At 38.1% G+C, this 17,517-nt stretch overlaps 1 protein-coding gene across 14 annotated transcripts in view; it reads right to left on the reverse strand.

Annotated features, from left to right (window-relative positions):
- The window catches only part of adgrl2b.1 (adhesion G protein-coupled receptor L2b, tandem duplicate 1), a 124,527-nt gene that overhangs the window by 61,237 nt on the left and 45,773 nt on the right, over window positions 1-17,517 (reverse strand). For 13 of the 14 annotated variants that reach the window (XM_081598692.1, XM_081598699.1, XM_081598701.1 and 10 more), the window contains exons 3-4: window positions 10,747-10,960; window positions 3,372-3,481 (exon numbers count right to left, since the gene is read on the reverse strand). In XM_081598692.1, the coding sequence (XP_081454818.1) occupies window positions 3,372-3,481; window positions 10,747-10,960 (324 nt within the window). The remainder of the gene's footprint in view (window positions 1-3,371; window positions 3,482-10,746; window positions 10,961-17,517) is intronic. The other variant, XM_081598693.1, reaches the window with a different exon arrangement.

Below are 17,517 nucleotides of genomic sequence, written 5' to 3' on the forward strand. Positions count from 1 at the left end.
GAGAAATGTTATCATGAGTTAACTAGTAGATATAAAGAAAGAAAATTAGTTGGAGGGTGTGAGTGTGAAATGAACCATTCAGCTGGCTGGGATAGGAGATCTTAGAGGAAGAGCAAAAAAAAAAAAAAGTTTGTTAGAGCGATGTCTCATCCTAGAATTAAAAACAGAGAAGTTATGGCAAGAGACAAGCCATGTATCGCACTTCCCAATAAACTACTCATTTCCATTGCCTTTATCTGCCAACAAAACAACAGTTTGTACAGTAAAAGCTGAATAAATTCCTCAAAGAATGCTTCTCCCCTAAGCAGCAAGAGATGGAGAAAATTTATAAAAAAAATAAAATAAAAAATCCAAAGTCCTGGTCATATTACGATGGAGAACAGTCAACACAGCATCGGAGTTATTTCTGGCATGTCTTGGCTGAGGGTGGAAATTGTTCAAACTTTTCTAAACACAAACGAAACGCTGGATTTCTAGATCTGCTCGCCCACATGCGTAAAACACGACACTAAAGTTACCAACGCTTAAACGAGCTGGCAGCGCACGAGGTGATTGATGATAGCCTAATGGGCGTTCCTTAGAAATGCAGCTGCATGTGCTTCGGTGCTTTGAAGAGGCTGCAGACAATATGAAAAAAGGTTGAAAATTAAAAGAAAAAAAATAGAAAGAGTTAGTACTGGTGGGGAACAGGAGGTGAAAGGAAGGTCTGTTTGAAAGAAGAGGGGAAAGAAGAGTGAGTATTTCTAAAGGTTTACATTTCAGCACTTAATATATGGAGTAAGCTCAGATAAAGCTGAATTCATATGAACTACTCTAGGCATCCGTTTAAAGCTGGATTAACTATAAAATAGTGACTGTTATAAACATATTTGCAGCAAAGATGATAAAAAAAACTGTAGAAGAAGAGAGTTGTGATAAGTGTAACAATTCAGTTTAACCTCAGGAAAAATGCAGAGCATTCTTTTAAATTTTAGGCAATTAAACAGATTTTACAGTAGGATCCTTTGTGTTATGGATCAACAAGAGCACTAAATAACGCCATACATTCTGATTTCAGTAAAAGACAATCCAAAAGTCAGCCAACGGAAACTGTGAGAAAACATTGCGTCTCCAACCCTTATTAATATCTAGTCATGCAGATAGCTTCAGCTTTATTTGTCAAGCTGTAGAAATATATACCCCTGAGATTTTCAACTGAACCACAAATATGTAAGACTGAGTTTATAAAAAAGAAAAAAAGAAAAAAAAAAGGGAAAAGCAGAAGCTATTTGTTCGGTGGAAAGTAGTTCCAAAGTAAACTGATCACAGTAAGGTCTGAGGATTAACCGCAGAACCAGCAATGCTTTTTAAGAAAAGATACGGCCAATGAAAAACTCAATTTGATCTATATGAGCGTCATACTGTAAACCAGAGATGCATTTACTGCCGTTGAAGCAGAGTCTGGGATAGACGGCGATGGGGACACATCAACAACCATTTATCACGTCTAAGTCCCCAGTGAAATCCCTCAGTGGAAATTGAATCATGTGGAACCTCTGCTTCAATCTGACTCGGTTTTGCTTTAGTGGTTGAAACTAAAATGATACATGACTAAAACGTGAAGATTTAATTTAAAAACCCCGAGCCAAAGCTAAACTTAAAAACACTGCAAACTAGAATAAATGATATCTTACGCAGCCAGATAATGTTCGCAGCAATCCGTGAAGACATTTACAGTCGTCTTTTCGCAAAAATTAAAACTGATGAGTTTGACGTGCTAATTTGTGTCGCTGTGCTCAGCCTGCACAGTTACGTTAAAAAAATTAAACTGACTACAACAAAATTTTGAATCTTGCAGTAGATTTACAATCTGTTAGTGAAAGTTCAGCTTCCACGGTTGATAATTGGCATGCCAGTAACCAGGCTTCTATGTCGCTGTCAGGTACAAAATGAGCATGCAAATTAAGCATGTTTCCATTAGTTGGTTTTAGAAAAAATAAACAAGGCTGAGCAGTGACCTCGGACAGCGTTATAGGTTACCGACTGTTACCGGGAAATGTCATAAATAGGGTGAAAATTTGCTAACAGGAAACAAAAAAAAAGAAGAAAAAAAAACAAAAACAAAAAGCAAAAAAAAAAAAGGTTTTGAATAACTTTCTGCAGTTTGGAGCATTCTCTATGCCAGTCAGAGTCGTACATGTTAATAAGTGGAAACTTTTGGTCACTTAAAGTGCAATTATGTAACAGATGCCTTTGGGGAATAAACTGTTTTCTGTTAGCTTATTTGTTAATCTTTGGGGGGGGGGGTTAAATTGCCATTTATGTGTAATTTGTCAGTTAAATACCCCTAACCGTGGACACACAACTCTTAATGTGGTGATAATTTACTTTGGCAAGTTGCAGTCGTGAAGATGGACAGAACATTTGCATATTGGTTCCATCTTGAACATTATCTAAAAAATGACTTAAAAATAATGTAGGCTGGGACCAGGTATACCAAAGCTTTGTAAAACCATATATCATGCTGTTCCTGGGGTTTAAACTAAATTTAACAAGCTGGCAGACCCTGAGAACTGTAGGTTACCTTAATGTGGAATAGTTTTTCCTTCTCTTAAAAAAAAACTAATTCAGCTGTTTGGAAGTATTTTCACATGCAAAAACCAGTTTTTGAAAGATGTTATCCCTGAACTCTATAAGCAGAACAACATTTTAAAACTATAGTTAATAAGCTGCAACATTAAAAGCAAAAAGGGGGTAATACTCTACTGAATCAAGATTAAACTACAATAAATAAATCGTATAGATAATATTAATACAAATTAGGAAAAAAAAATCAATATTTTGTTTTAGCAGTAGTGGGAATGTTTCTTTTCTGTTTTAAATAAACTCAGTTAGATTGCGTTACAGAGCTTTGTTAGATTTTTTTTTGTGCAAATACCATTTGTGAAACATTTGTTTTCTTTCTTATTTCTTATATTGTATGACTCATACCATTGTATGCCTCTCTGGGTGCACGTTTCTTTTTAATCAACTTCTATTTTGCCACTTGTTTGGCATTTACTTACAGCCAACAAAAATCAGCATTTATTACATAAAATATCTCACATCTCAAATAAAGTCAAATAAAATCACATCTGCATGACTAGACTTCCAATAAGGGAACAGGAAAAATGTGTGCTTTTTCTTTTTATAACTGGAAAAGCTCAATTTTAAATACCTAAGAAACATTCCAAGTCCATCTAGCTTTAGGTCATAATTAACACAGTGTTATTCCAGATAAAAGAGTTGAAGAGTCATCTGTAAGAGCTAACAAAGAGAGGCTGCAGTCACATCAGACACTTTGATTTTACACAACAAAGATTTCTGTATGAGATTGGGGTGGCGATACTTACTATAGGGAACACACTCATACTGGACCTCTAAGTACTTGTAGGTGCCAGGGCATGGATCGGGAAAGACATCAGAGCCAGTGACAACCACACACTGCGTACGGTTGTTGCACCTAGGGGAAAAAAAAGATTGACCAGAGATTTCATCATGACTACCCACAGTAAGAGTACTCCGCATGAGACAACATTAACAACACAAAAGGAGGGAGCGCTTCATTGTAGCAGCCTCAGTGACATTGATGAAATCCCGGGCTCGACTGTTACTTATGCATTCTAGTTTCAAACCTTGGCGAACGAGGAGGGAGAGGAATGAGAGCATTAAAGGGGCGAGTAAATGAAGGCGATGGCATGAATGACAGAGCGAGAGAGCAGCTACAAGGCATGTTGGGAATTACTGTCTTCAGGCTGCTATTGGAAGAGAGGACATTCATTAAAACACACGCGACAGGTGGTGGTGACATGCACTGGACTGGAATGGGTGGCCTCGAGTACAACAGAGCAGCTCCTCTGCATGTATGCCCAAACAAGACATGAATGTGTCAACTCCATGAAAGGTTATTTGCCTTTCAGCATGATATGGTGTCCCTCAGTGAAATAACAGTATGATGTGTGAATTGCAGAGACATTGGGTATGTGTGTGTGTGTGTGTGTGTGTGTGTGCGTGTGCTAGCACATGTTTCTGGGTGTTAAAAAAAAGTTCAAGTCAAGAGGCAGCAAGAGGGGAAAAAAATAAAATAAAATAGAAGAACAGCAAAAGATCGAGTTTGTGTAAATACTGTATAGGGTGAAATTGGCTCCACTTCAATCGAGCTCTCTTCAGGCCCAGGGATTGAGAATGATGTCAGCAAGAGAGGCAAACAAGATGAAAACTGGCACCGAAAAAGAAACGTTTAACAATGTGCAGGTTTGAGATAAATATTTAAAAAAAAAAAAAAAAGAAAGAAAAAAAAGTCAGAGGCAGAGATGCAAGTTGAACATATATCTGAACAGGGGACAACAGTAACAGGTTTAGGACAATTTATCACTGCAAAAACAAAACAAAACAAAAATATGACGGATGAACAGAACCATCCATGTAAGACTAAGTTAATGGATTTTAAAAAGCAGGTAAGCACACATGTAAATCCAGCATGAAACTTTTGCTCGTAAGTGCACATGCAATTTCTTTGTAGCACCCTGCCTGTACTTCAAAGTTAATGCCATACAACTACTACACCTTATTAAAACCATGCACAATTAACAAAGGATTTTTAGAAAGAGCCAGCTATGGTCTAAACTTCAGTGCCAATATGCTGCCAGCTGTGCTTATAGAGAAGCAACGTTTGTAGCTCCAGCGTAGCAAATGTTCAAGAGAACTGCCGCAAGGGAGGAAGGGTCACTGCATGAAAATGTGATCTGATTGACAGTGTGTGGGGCATGCTGGATCACCTCAAATTCACCCAAAAATGTTCCACTTCATTCTGGGTGCAGAGATTTTAAAGTCAATAGCTGCAAGTGATAGGAAATAGGCTTTGAAATATTTGGAAAAAAAACGTAATCTCACTATATAATTTCAATGCAGCAAACAGGATGGATATAAATTCAGGTAGAGTGCCGATCAGCAAAATTAAGCATAATTGGGCAATAGATTATTATTTGGTTGTGTTGAAAATGCATCAGCAGGCAATAGTGCCATCAACCAAGGCATTGTGATGGTTCAAGGTCAATTTGAAACAATGCTTTAGAACAGATTAAGAAACTTTCATCAGTTTTATATCCCTTTTTTGGCAATATTTTGGGTAATTGTTGACAGTGGTAGATAAGATGCAAACAACCTGCAAAACATGGAGGCTACAGTGATCACACCTGAACTCCACATTTACCAACAAGAGAAACCATTAGCTGCTAACACAACTAAAGATAGCATGTGCTTTACAGCTTTGCTATAGGTGCTAAATAAAAAGCTGAGTCGTTTCTGTATTTGATCATCTGTAGTTCAAACCATAAAATACTTGATTAATCTAAACTAAACTGGATAATGCTCCACCATAGAGTTTATTTTTTATATTAATAAGACCTTATTAATATAAAATTTATATTAATAAATTGTATTAATATATATAATATATATATAATATATATATATATATATATATATATATAATATATATAATATATATATATATAATATTATATATATATATATATATATATATATATATATATATATATATATAATATATATATATATATATATATATATATATATATATATATATATATATATATATATATATATATATATATATATATATATAATATATATAATTTTATATATATAATATATAAAATTAATACCCAACCTTTTAACAGATTGAAATCTGTTAAAATTCAAAAAAGGGATGATTTTCAATCCTAATCGTCTCTTCTTAGAATTAAAAAGCACAAGCATGGAAAAGAAACAGAATTTGCAAAAATCTTTATTTGCATTCTTAGATTTACAAAAAATTTGTTTAAAACCTTGTGAACATCATGCATAGTCTCATGGGTTAAATGTTTCTGTGCACTCCTATGGTGTTTTTTTCTTTATAAATCTGTCATTAAGTGTGTTAAGGAAGAAACTATGAGCTTCATCTCAACTAGCAGGAAATTTAAACTCCAGATAAATTATAAAGGTGGTGATAAATCAATAATAAAAAAACACTGAATATTCATCTGCAATTTTTACTGTGGTTGACTTTGTGCCACACTGCAGCTGACCTGCAGGACAAAAGAACACACAAAGGCACACATCTAATAAATATTCACCCAAGCTTCAGCTCCACTTCTGGTTCTTAGCGGCTCCGAAGGGAAGCATTTCTGGCTATTTATGAGTTCTTTGTTGTACTAAGCAGGTTGTGTTCGGCTGACTTGATGTGAGCAATGAGACCAAATCAAACTGTTTAGTTTGCAGACCAGAAAACTAAGGCTGTGAGTTAAAAAGACAGGAAAAATGTTTTGTTAGATGATCATTCTCTGTTGGTTAACCAGTACAAGAGAACACCTATCATATTACACCATTTGATCTTTGGTAAACATGAAATATTGATTTGTATACATGTCAGAACCAATAGAAAAAGCTTTTTTTCCATCACTAAAAATTATTTTTATGCAGGAACCGCTCACCGCAGCGTTTTCCTTCACAGTAATTTGGAGATGCCTTTGTGTTTTAGGAGCAGGTGTTGTTGCTAAGGGTTCTGACGGTCTGTTTATAACAGCAGCAAATCCCAGCGTGCGATGTGCACTGAACAGTCTCACGGCAGTCAAGTGTTTGAATTCCACTCGCTTTCTCTCAGAGAGCTGCACCTTTGACCAGATAAAAGATTCATTCTGGTAGTTTTAAAGGGTCAGAGAAGAGGTTGTGATTCAAATGAAGTAATGGAAGGCAGAGAGACGAAAAGTGTATTTAGATCATAATTTTTTACAAGTGAACAGTTTTTGCACCTGCTCCGGTCGAGAGACGGAAAGGTCAAATTCGCAGTCCATTCACGACGCGTTTCTAAAGGAATGAGGACCTGAATATTAAGCAATGTGACCAGAGGTTGCGGCACTTTCTTTACAAAACTTTCAACTAAATGTTCTTCTTGACAAAACCCTCTGATGTAGCTGTCGTGCAAAAATCAATCTATTTGATTCCTGTCTAGTAATTTTTGTTGTGGGGGAAGAAAAAAAAAAAAAAAACAGTTCTTGACGAATGCTCTCTGTCGCAATTTCCAGAAACTGCCAGTCTGAGATGCAGACCTCCAACTGTTTCCATCTACCCGCTCTTGTTTAATGTGTTTGTTTATCCGTCTGTGGGGCTGTTGCCTTTTGTTAATCCTGACAGTATTGACTGGTCCATTGTGATAGAGTTAAAATACCCACATTCTAGTTTGCTGCACACCAATGGAGCGCTGATTGGCCTCTGGAAGATTTGCGGCTGGTTTAACGTCGCCATTTATCACATCACCTTTAATTACGATCAGGAGCCCTTTCCCTCTAATCTGAATCCTTACGATCATTGTGGCAAAAGGCTCCTTTCAAAACCATTATTTCCTGGGAACCTGGATCAATATTCAGGCATGTGAAAAAAATAGGACGCCCAAATAAATATTAAGTTATTTATTAAGAAATGCCGAAATCTTGGTGTCTAATTGCATTTTCTTTATTTCTGAAAATTAAAGTGATTCAACTGAAATTAAATAGCAAAAATGTCCTTGCTTTTACTCATTAAACAAAAGAATAAAAATGAGGAAAACTTTAGGACACACTACCTTCTAAAAGCTAGCCTTACCCCACTGGCTGAAAAAAACTTCAGAGATGCTTCTTGTAGAAATTAATCTGAGCAAAGTTAGACCCACTCCTCACTTTCAACGGTAAGATGTTTGAAGAGTTTCTTGCATGTACAGCCTGTTTCAAGTCACCCCACAGCACCTCAATCAGTTCAAGATCTAGGCTTTGACTCAGAGAGGCATTTTTCATTTCAGCTAGTCCTTGACAGATTTTACCAGCATGTTTTGAGTCATTGTCATGTCACAGGGTCCAGTTTCTGCTTCACTAACAACTGCTTTAGAGAGGGTCTCACATTTTCACCACGCACCTCTCAATATTACATTCATCTGTTCAAAGAACAACATCCAGAAAGTTCTGGTCTTTGTCTGGGCTATCCTTGGAAAATCTCAGTGTGGCTTTGGTTTATTTATTTATTTTAATGAAAGTATTCTTCTTTGCACACCTCCCGTGAAAGTTAAACTTACGCAGTCTTTCTCTTTTTATGCAGGTATTTATTTTTCATAGCAACAGCTGCAAAGGCCAGCAGCAGGTTCATTGATGACATATAGCCAGAGACTTCTTTTGGCATCTTACAGTCCACTAAAAGGGGGACTTTCTTAGATGGGGCAGACCAGACCATGTTGGATGTTGTTCACTTGTAGACTATTTCCCATACCATGGAATAGTAAATTTGTAATTATTGTGAGGCCTTATTTTAGTTAGACACGTAAGATGCAACAACATATTTCTGAATGTTTTAGACAGATCCTCCCGTAATGCTCTCTCACTTCAACAGCCTCATCAGCCACACCAAACTAAATCTTTTTTCAAAATACCAATAAACTTTTCTAACCATTCTAAGAAAGAATAAATGTGGGGATGTTATTTATTTCTTACCAGAAATTATATCGCATTTTCAAGGTTTTAAAAATGTGTTTCGCTCAATATTGTTGTTTTGTTAGGGGTATTACTTGAATTTGACATTAAATATCCATATGCCCAAATATGAAGTAAAAACATGGGCTGTTGTGGGGTGTTTTAATTTTCACCTGACTGTAGGTTTGAAGTAAATCCCCACCCAGTGTGGGTCTCGACTTGTCAACAAAAGTGTTGCGGTGGTCAGTGAAAGCAAAAGGCATGGAAAGCGTCTGCAGCGTTACACTGTACAACTGCACTGGGACTGCGGTGTAGATTTAGAAAGACAGCAGGACCTGATGTATTCATGAAGCTCTTCTGTGGAGCTGCATCTCATGGGAGTAAACAGGAGAAAATGAGGCATGTAAAAATCCCAAAGGTCTGACATGGTGGGCAATGATGCTCAAAAGCCAGCTTTAAAGAGGCTGCAGGTTAAGACAGAGCGGCGCATTAGACAGTGAACAGTGGTCGTTACTGTTTATGAATAGCTCATCCAGTGCCCTTTAAAAACACACACACACACCTCTAGGGGCAAGCAGCAGTCGAGCTGAAGTGTTGCTGTGCTGTCGTTTGACAATGAGGCGGCATCCTGTGAGAGGGTAACCAGGATAAAAGGCACGATGATGGGCACCGCTCGCTACCTGAGGCAAAGCCACTTCAATGCACTACAAGTGTTTGAACAAAGCAAGTGCAGTGTTCCAGATAGGGTATTAGGAGGGTGTTCATGTGACTGGCGGTCGCCTCCCTGAGCTACTCCGATTATGACTCAAACAGAAGCAACAACACGCAGCTGGTGTGAAGAGCTCCGTTGCATGGATGTCACTTCCTGCCTGTCAAGAATTAATCTGCGCAACACTTTTTTAAAGATTTTAAATGTCATCCACATAATTTGGCAAGAGATGGCAAAACCTGGAATTTGAAGGGTGTAAGATGGCGCCATTTTGCTTGAACACATTCAGCTGTCTATACGTATTAGCTTTCGGCGCATTGCATAGTGTTTTGTGCATGAAAAAAGCTCTGCAGAGTCTAAAAGGCGCCAAGGACACACAACACACACTGGTCCTGATCTGCCTGAAATGTGAAGTTTGTAGGTCAGGCTTGTCTACTGCTGTTTAGTAACATAATCGTGCAAGATATTTGAATATTGTATGCAAAAAATGTTAGATAAGCATACCAGAAAAGAGAGTTTTTTTGCACCAATACAAACCAGAGCAACATAATTGAGGTCAAAAGCACATGTGAATTTTAACAGATAGTAATGCCAGGAAAAAAGTTCATGTACTCCAGTATTTAAACTAAAAAAGTAAATATATATTATATTGATTCCTTATACGTAATGGGATACATTTGAAATGTTATATCTGTTATTTTGAGAAATATGGCTTAAAAGTAACAAAAACTCAAAATTCAGAAATGAATAATTTTATGTTAAATTAATTAAAGATAATTTTCAAACAAGAAATAACATGACTTACATGAAAATTAGGTGACTTTACAGTTTTTTTTAGCTAGCAGTGATTGACACCATCCACCAACAAGCGGAAACATCATTGCTTAAAATTTGACTGTTCACAGACTCCTGCATTCAGTTTTATTAGAAAAAGTTGAGTGGCAGGAAACAGAAAAAGGTGCTTCAAGGACACTGACTAAAGTATGTCATTATGAAAGTAAATAATGACATTTTAATGACATCATTCTGGAACGAGTCAGTGACTGTTTGCTGGACAACTGCCATGTCAGCAGTTCTCTCCATAATTGTACAGACTGTAACATGGCCATAACATAACATGTTTATATAATGAAACATTTCAATTTCTGGGAAACTATGTCTTAATTTTTATAAGTTATGAGTCATAATCATCAAAATTAAAAGAAATAAAGACTTGAAATTCATCACTCGGTGTAGAATGAATCATTATAATGTCAGTCTTGCTTTTGAATTGAATTACTGGATTAAATACATTTTTATATGAAATTCGGATAATTGAGATGCACTAGGAAAAGAAATAATGATAATGACAATTCACAAAAGCATATCCATCTGAAGAAGTACATGCCGAAATGTAAAAAAATATTACAGCAATAAAGAGTTCAGCAATATTCCAGACAAAAAAAAAAAAGGCCATGCTTTTTCTGCCTAACTCCTGGTTGTGTTTGTGAAATGGAATCCCTGCTCTCCCCCCCGGTGTTTTACCTTTGCGATATAATCTTGTAGGCATCGGGGAGGTAACAGTTGACATTCTCCATCTGGAACGGGTCAGCATCGCAGATCTTGTCGTCAGTGCGGCCATAGTTGGCCGTCTCGATCATGATGACATCACTCCCAGGGCAACGGAGATCAATCGCGTATCCTTCACACGAGAGCTCTCTCCTGACCAACCCAAAAGGCAAGGCCGCACGGCTGAAGCCTGACGATGGAGGGAAAAGAGAAACGCACACAAAGACAAAAAAAGCGCATCACTAAATTAATAGGTTAAGGGATCACTGCACCAGCACAATAAGACCGCACATCATGCTGTAAAAATTTGCTGGCAAGCTCCGAATAGGCCACAGCAGTCCAATGTTTACCACAGTTTTAAATAGAGGGGCCGTTACACGCAACCCAGGAATGGGGGAACGATGAAAAACAATTCATTTCTCCATTGCTCTGTGGTCAGGCCTGTCAAATTTTTAAATCATCTGAGATCTAATAAATTCCTCAGCAGATGTAAAGGCCAAGAGTGATTTGAGATGGTCTCCACCAACAGAGAGCATCCACCAGTAGGACCAAATCCAGTTGGATTGAGAACAGCTTTATTATCATACAGACCCTTTAATTTATTTCTCTTTTTTTACTCTGTTTGATTTGAAAAGAAGGACACAAAGAGAGGCAGAGTACCACCTGAATGAAGTGGGATTCTGAAAAATATGGGGGGGCCAATCAGACAAGGGACAGTGTGAAGTCCACATAGGACACGTGACCAATGGATGAAGCCCAGTAGAAAGGACAATTGCCAAATAACTCTTTTCCTAAACTATATAACATTTAAGAAGAAAATTATACAGTTTACCGATGTCTAAATCACTTCAGAGGAAATTACCCTACAAAAGGTGTCTCTGTTAAGCACTGAGAAGTTTGGTCAAAACTGGAGCCACGCAAAATTTCAAAATGTTATGTCTATCCCACACAATCAAACTGCATAATATAGGTGTCTGAATTCTAGACTTGTCAGGATTTGATAGATTTGGGTTAATCTAACAGATTGAAATGAGAGCTATTGTCCACAAGCTTCATCAGTAACCCCACGGATTTCCTGTCAGATTTATTCCAAATTACTGCCAGGTCTTTTCTAAAACCTTATATTTCTGCTGGTAAAGCACTGATTGTGGTTTGTGCTTTTATTTAACATAGACCAGAAGGTTTTACATCACAGCTGAGTGGTATTTAGAACTACGCAGAACGTCATCTGAACGTCATCTGTCTTTAGAAAAAGTCTAGGTTCAACTGAAGAAAAGTAATCCTACAGCATGATAGTGCCTTTACCATGTCTTGAGATTATGACCAAAAGTCCAAGTTACTCTAAAAAAGAAACATAATGTTAAAATATGTATTTGGCTCTAAATCTGCCAAGGTTATTTAAAAAAAAGATAGATATAACTGAAATACTGCTGATTTTTATCAAAAATTTATTTGACTTATTAGAAATGATGACAGGTGTGTGCACAAGAACAACAGATGCTGAATCTGAATGAACAAGTGCTCCCACAAAGTACTAGTTTAAGAGCTTGTACACTTCACATCCAAAAAGTCTGAAATTTTAACACAGGCATATAGTCTTTTTATATCCACTGTAAGGAAGAAAAATAAATCCATTAACTGCAGTTAAAGTGATCCAGTCAAAAAAAAAACTAGAACTGTCTGCAATTCTGAGAAAACAATTTGGTAAAATCTAAGCAGAACATGGAAATGTGCTCCATTAAAGACGAGCAAGTAGAGCTCTGCATGAACTGTCAATAATCGTCGTTGTTTTCAGCGCCGGCAGGCCCCTGAGGGAGCAGCTACCATTTGTATTTTCTACACTGCTCTCTCCTAATTAGCCCTCCTTTCAGCCTGTTACCTTTTTCCTGCTCCCATTGGCTCCCCACCATTGTCATGTACTAACACTTACCACCCCGGGTTCACTTTGCCCCCATGCTTTAATTATCCTCACACTTTTGATAGGCAGGGTCCTGCGCAATTAGCATTGTTTGAACTGCTCAGAGCTGAAGTGATTCTGGCTCGAAATTCCTGTCCTTAAAAACCTGACCAACATGTCTGCAAGTCATTTCAGCTTTTCTGTGCCTAGCTCAGTCATAATGATAGTCTGTGTAAGCCTGCACACGCCGCAGCAGCAAAAAGGAGAAAAATGGCATCTGTAAAACATTCGCTCTTAAAAATATACCGAAAGAGTCATTGCATATTAGAAAAAAGTTCCAGGCACACCAGGAGAAGTAGCAAGAGAACAAAATATGAAATTAATGGCAGATTTTCTCTGGCATTTGGCCTCTAGACATTTCATTATGAAACCATGATCCATCTAATAGCCAGTAAATTGTTCTTAGCTGGACTGTTTATCACCTCATTAGAAGAAATCAGTCCAGCCAAATCATAAGTGAAGGGCTGCGGGGTCACTCCATCTTTCCCAATAACCATGACAATTACCCAAACCTTTCAGAAAACCTGTCCAGAATGGTGGATGATAAAACCCAGAGAGAGGAGTTGGCGGCTTTACTGCAAAGACTAATGATCGTCCCGCCTGCCATTCCTCACGGACGGAGTGACGGGTTTATCACGGCAGCTATAGAGAACAGACGGAAATAATGTATCTTGTGGGGTTTTAAAATTCCAAGCAGAAAGACCGTCTTTCTGCAAAGAAAAAAAAACATCCTCACGGACACATGCGCCATCTGCCTTGTCTAAGTTTCTTTCTCCGGCAGTCCACCGCTGCCTCTGCCCATCTATCAGATCGCTATGGCATGATGGCAAGCTGCTGTCAGCAGAAGACTAGCGATTGATTAGGCTCGTGGCTGGCTGGACTCCACCCCTCACCTCTCTGGTATAGATCTTTTTGGTCATAGGCTAACACTACATCAATTAGGAGCACCTAGACTGTGCCGGCGGCCCAAAAAACAAATCGCCTTCTCTCCAAACTGCACATAGTCTTGGTCTCATTAATGCTTGTCTAGTAAACTTGTAACTAGGCATGCGATGACAAATCTGAATAAAATACAACACTATACCATGTGTAAAGAAGACTTTTTTTTCATTGTGTAGATAGGAAAAGTCCAAATTCAAAGGAATATATTTTTGGTGGCTGAACAGGATGTCGCCTAAGATCTCAGGGTTTAGACAAAGCTCTGAAGCAAAAACCTTGTGACAACAAAGGTTTCTGGATGTGTCTATTCTGTGTGCACTTCCTTGGTTTAAACAAGTTTTGCAAGATCTTGAGAAGGAGTGAAGGTTGTTTGTGCGCAGCGTGTTCTAGGGAGGCATGAAAAGCTTTTCATCTCACACTCTGTGCTTTGTTTGACTGATCAACTTTGCAGCAGTTGAAGATTGCGACAGAAGGCCACCAGCTGTAGGGAAAATGGTGTCAGGAAAACTGCAGGATGGAATTCATAACGCAAACCCTGTGTGGGTGTGAGTCGCAGACTGGGTGATCTTTGCTGTGTCACTGCCAATATTTAACATAACATAACATAAAATATGTGGTCTGTTGGACAAACGGTAAACATGAATGTTTTGTGCTCTATTTCAGACTTAGTTGAATCTTATACTTCATCACTATACTGGCTTTATGTTGTAGACCAGAAAAAGTTGTTGGTTGTAATGATTACTATGGTAAAATGCATTATTAAAATTTTAGTTCAACAGCAATTTCTATTGTGAAATTCCTATAAAACTGCATCCAGTTATCAAAAAAATTTCTTCAACTCATTCATTAAATTAAACCATTCACCACAAACATAAGCAAAAAGCAATGAAAGTAAAGCGGAAAATTTAAATGACCAAACAAATTATTTGGCTACAATTACACTATGCCACATATTTTTTAAATATTTTACCCCTCTGTTTTTGAAAAATATATATTGTTTGTGGGATGCCAATACAATACCAACCTAAGTCATATTAGTTAGGCAGATTGCATAGTATAATTGTTGCTAACTTACCAACTTGTCAATATATTTAGGGACTTTCCAGTTCCCTTTAGCAACTTTTCTCAAAAAAGCTACTCATTGCAGTCTTACTGGCAACAACGCATGAAGCAACAGGTCACAGCCTATTGTCGACGGTCGATAAATTCATACATTCGCTCAACATTGGTCTCTACAAGCATTGCAGGTGGCCCTGATTGTATTCTTAAGGTTACTGTCCTGCTAGAGGATGAACCTACATGCAAGTCTAAAAACCTTAGCTGCCACAGCTCTGTCCATTTTCCCTCTGAACGAGCTTTCATATTGTGTTTATGTAAGGCATCCACAAACAAGAACGTATTTCTATTCAATTTTATTTAAGGATATAAATGTAAAGAGCCAGGCTGGGTACAGCAGTCAACAAGTCAACATTTATAAGAGTAGCTCTACATCATGTTTTTCCTCAAGTAAAGGTAAAAAGAAGCCATCCAAGAATTTACTCAACAGTACAAGTTTGATCCCCTTGCAAATATTTCCTAAAGTGAAAACTGTTTTTTTTCTACATTAATATCACTAGAATAACTATCAATTTCTTAAAAAGCAGTATGTATCCAAACAATTTTATCTATTAACTTAAGCTGATTTTTTATTATTACTGTGTTTGTTCCCACTGAAAAATCTAAGTTTCATTGTTAAAAACTGATACTGCAACGCAGATGTATGTTTACAAATATTCTTCAACCTACGCTTTATGCCATGTCATAGCTCTAGATACTGTTTTTACATACAGAGATTGTGATAACAGTGACCCTAATTTTCCTGTTGTAAAAAAAATCATGAAATTATATTTTTGCCAAATAAAACGCTTAGTATCATCATATTCGATTGAGACCACCCAGACATATTGCAATGGAAGCCACTTTGACAAAGTGATAATTGGCTCTGATCCCCATTTCTGCTCTTGTTGACATCAGGCCTAATCATGCATTCCTGTCAGTGAGTGGCTGCACAGAAAAGTAGCTTTTCAGATTTCTCCTCCTGACCTGCCTGCTAAGCCATCTATTGAGCTCAAGAGAGCAAAGCAAGATCAGTACTGATGCTCAGTCTGTTGCATTCTGGGAGCTTTATTTTTTTTTCTTTTTTCCTCCAGCTGACAGCCTATAATTCACTGGCGACAATCCCTCTCATAATACATATTTTGTTTTCTATCAACACCCTTGAAATTGGAAGTGGCACTGTGGCTCAGATGGGTGCATCTGAAACCCTCTGCAATTATACCCTCATGTGACGTAAGAAAAAAAAAAAAATCTATGAAGATTATATGAGAACATGATGTCGTTTTCGTGTTGCGATATTGCCGTCTGCCAGCTACAAGTGGCGGACCATAACACACATGCTCAGGTTCATCTTGGCTGCTCTGCACGCGAGCTCTCAAGTCTGCAGTCATGACCAACCTTTGACCGCTCCAACTACACACCATCAGGCAGTGGGAGGCACAAAAAGACTGGAGGAATGTTTAACTTTAAAAAAAAAAAAAAAAAAACTGGGCCATATTTGGAGGGTAGGAGAGAATGACGAGACCTGGCACAGACAGAGAGCAAAGGCACTGGTTGACGCTTGTCATCTCCCATTAAGGCTTCTTTGATTGGCCTTTGTGGTCCTGGAAACGGCAAACAGCTGCATGCAAATGGCCCTGTTTCCCTGAGGCTGGCCTCTATTGTTCTGGGTTTCAGTTTGACAGGGACGCTTTCTTTTGCAGCATAAAGGAGGGTGTAGCCTTTAGTTAAATAAGAGTGCCCCCACCACGGTCGCAGCAGGAGTACTTCAAGATTGTTTGTCTTTTTATGTTGTTTTATTCCCGGTGCTACTGGTAGGCAACATCTTGAAAAGAAAGAGAAGATTTTAGAGTCAAGTTTTTTCCCCCAAAAGTGAGAGATGCCTCCATAATCCAATATCCGGAGGGAATGAGAAGGATTTACTTCAGTGGAGTTAGGCTTTTCAAAAGAAATGTATAAAAACAGGCATAGAAGATTAAAAACACTAATTTTTTTCAACTAGCCTGAGCAAACCTGTATGAATGCACCACACAAAATACTTCTAATTGGTAAGGCAGTTGACAATTCTGCCCAAAACGTTAGGAAATGTTTCACATGACCATTCATCAGATGTGAGAGGCACACATAAGAAAGGTGGGAGATTAGAACGGAGATCTGGGGATTCGCGACGTAACACCTGCTTTTCGAATACAGATGACACCCAAAGAAGCCTTCCACATCCCTCCGCAGCTCACATTTCAGTCCAACTGTCGAAACACGGCGAAACACTGAAAATCAAGTTGGACACATTGCACCGTTTCCCATGACACTTTAGTCCCTGCTCTGGTCCACCTTGCTGGGAATTGTTTCTAAAGACAGTGTCAGACAAGACCACAAATCCCAGGGCTAAACCCGCCCTTCCCAGACTGCTGCTATCAGACACTCTTGATTCCCATATAAGAATTCTAAAATAGAAACCAGCACTAAAGAAGAGACTGCTTCCATGGTCAGATGAAGCGCTCCGTGTTGTATCCCTTTTCTCTTTGGTGATACATAAATTAAGCCGTTGCAGGTTCAAGTTGCAAAGCCGCAGCTCGTACCACTGCCCTTTCCCCCAATTTATTCTCTAAATGTTGTCTTAACTCAGAAATGCAGCGCGGGAGTATAGAATAACAGATTAAATGTTGACACATGTCCCAATGAAGGGGTCTAAGGAGAAGGATTTGTCATATTGCTAGGGTTAAAGGACCCTAATGCTGCCTCTAGACTCCTCAGGC

This window comes from Poecilia reticulata, chromosome 17 (assembly GCF_904066995.2).
Source record: "Poecilia reticulata chromosome 17, P_reticulata-male-v2, whole genome shotgun sequence".
NCBI classification, from domain to species: domain Eukaryota; kingdom Metazoa; phylum Chordata; class Actinopteri; order Cyprinodontiformes; family Poeciliidae; genus Poecilia; species Poecilia reticulata.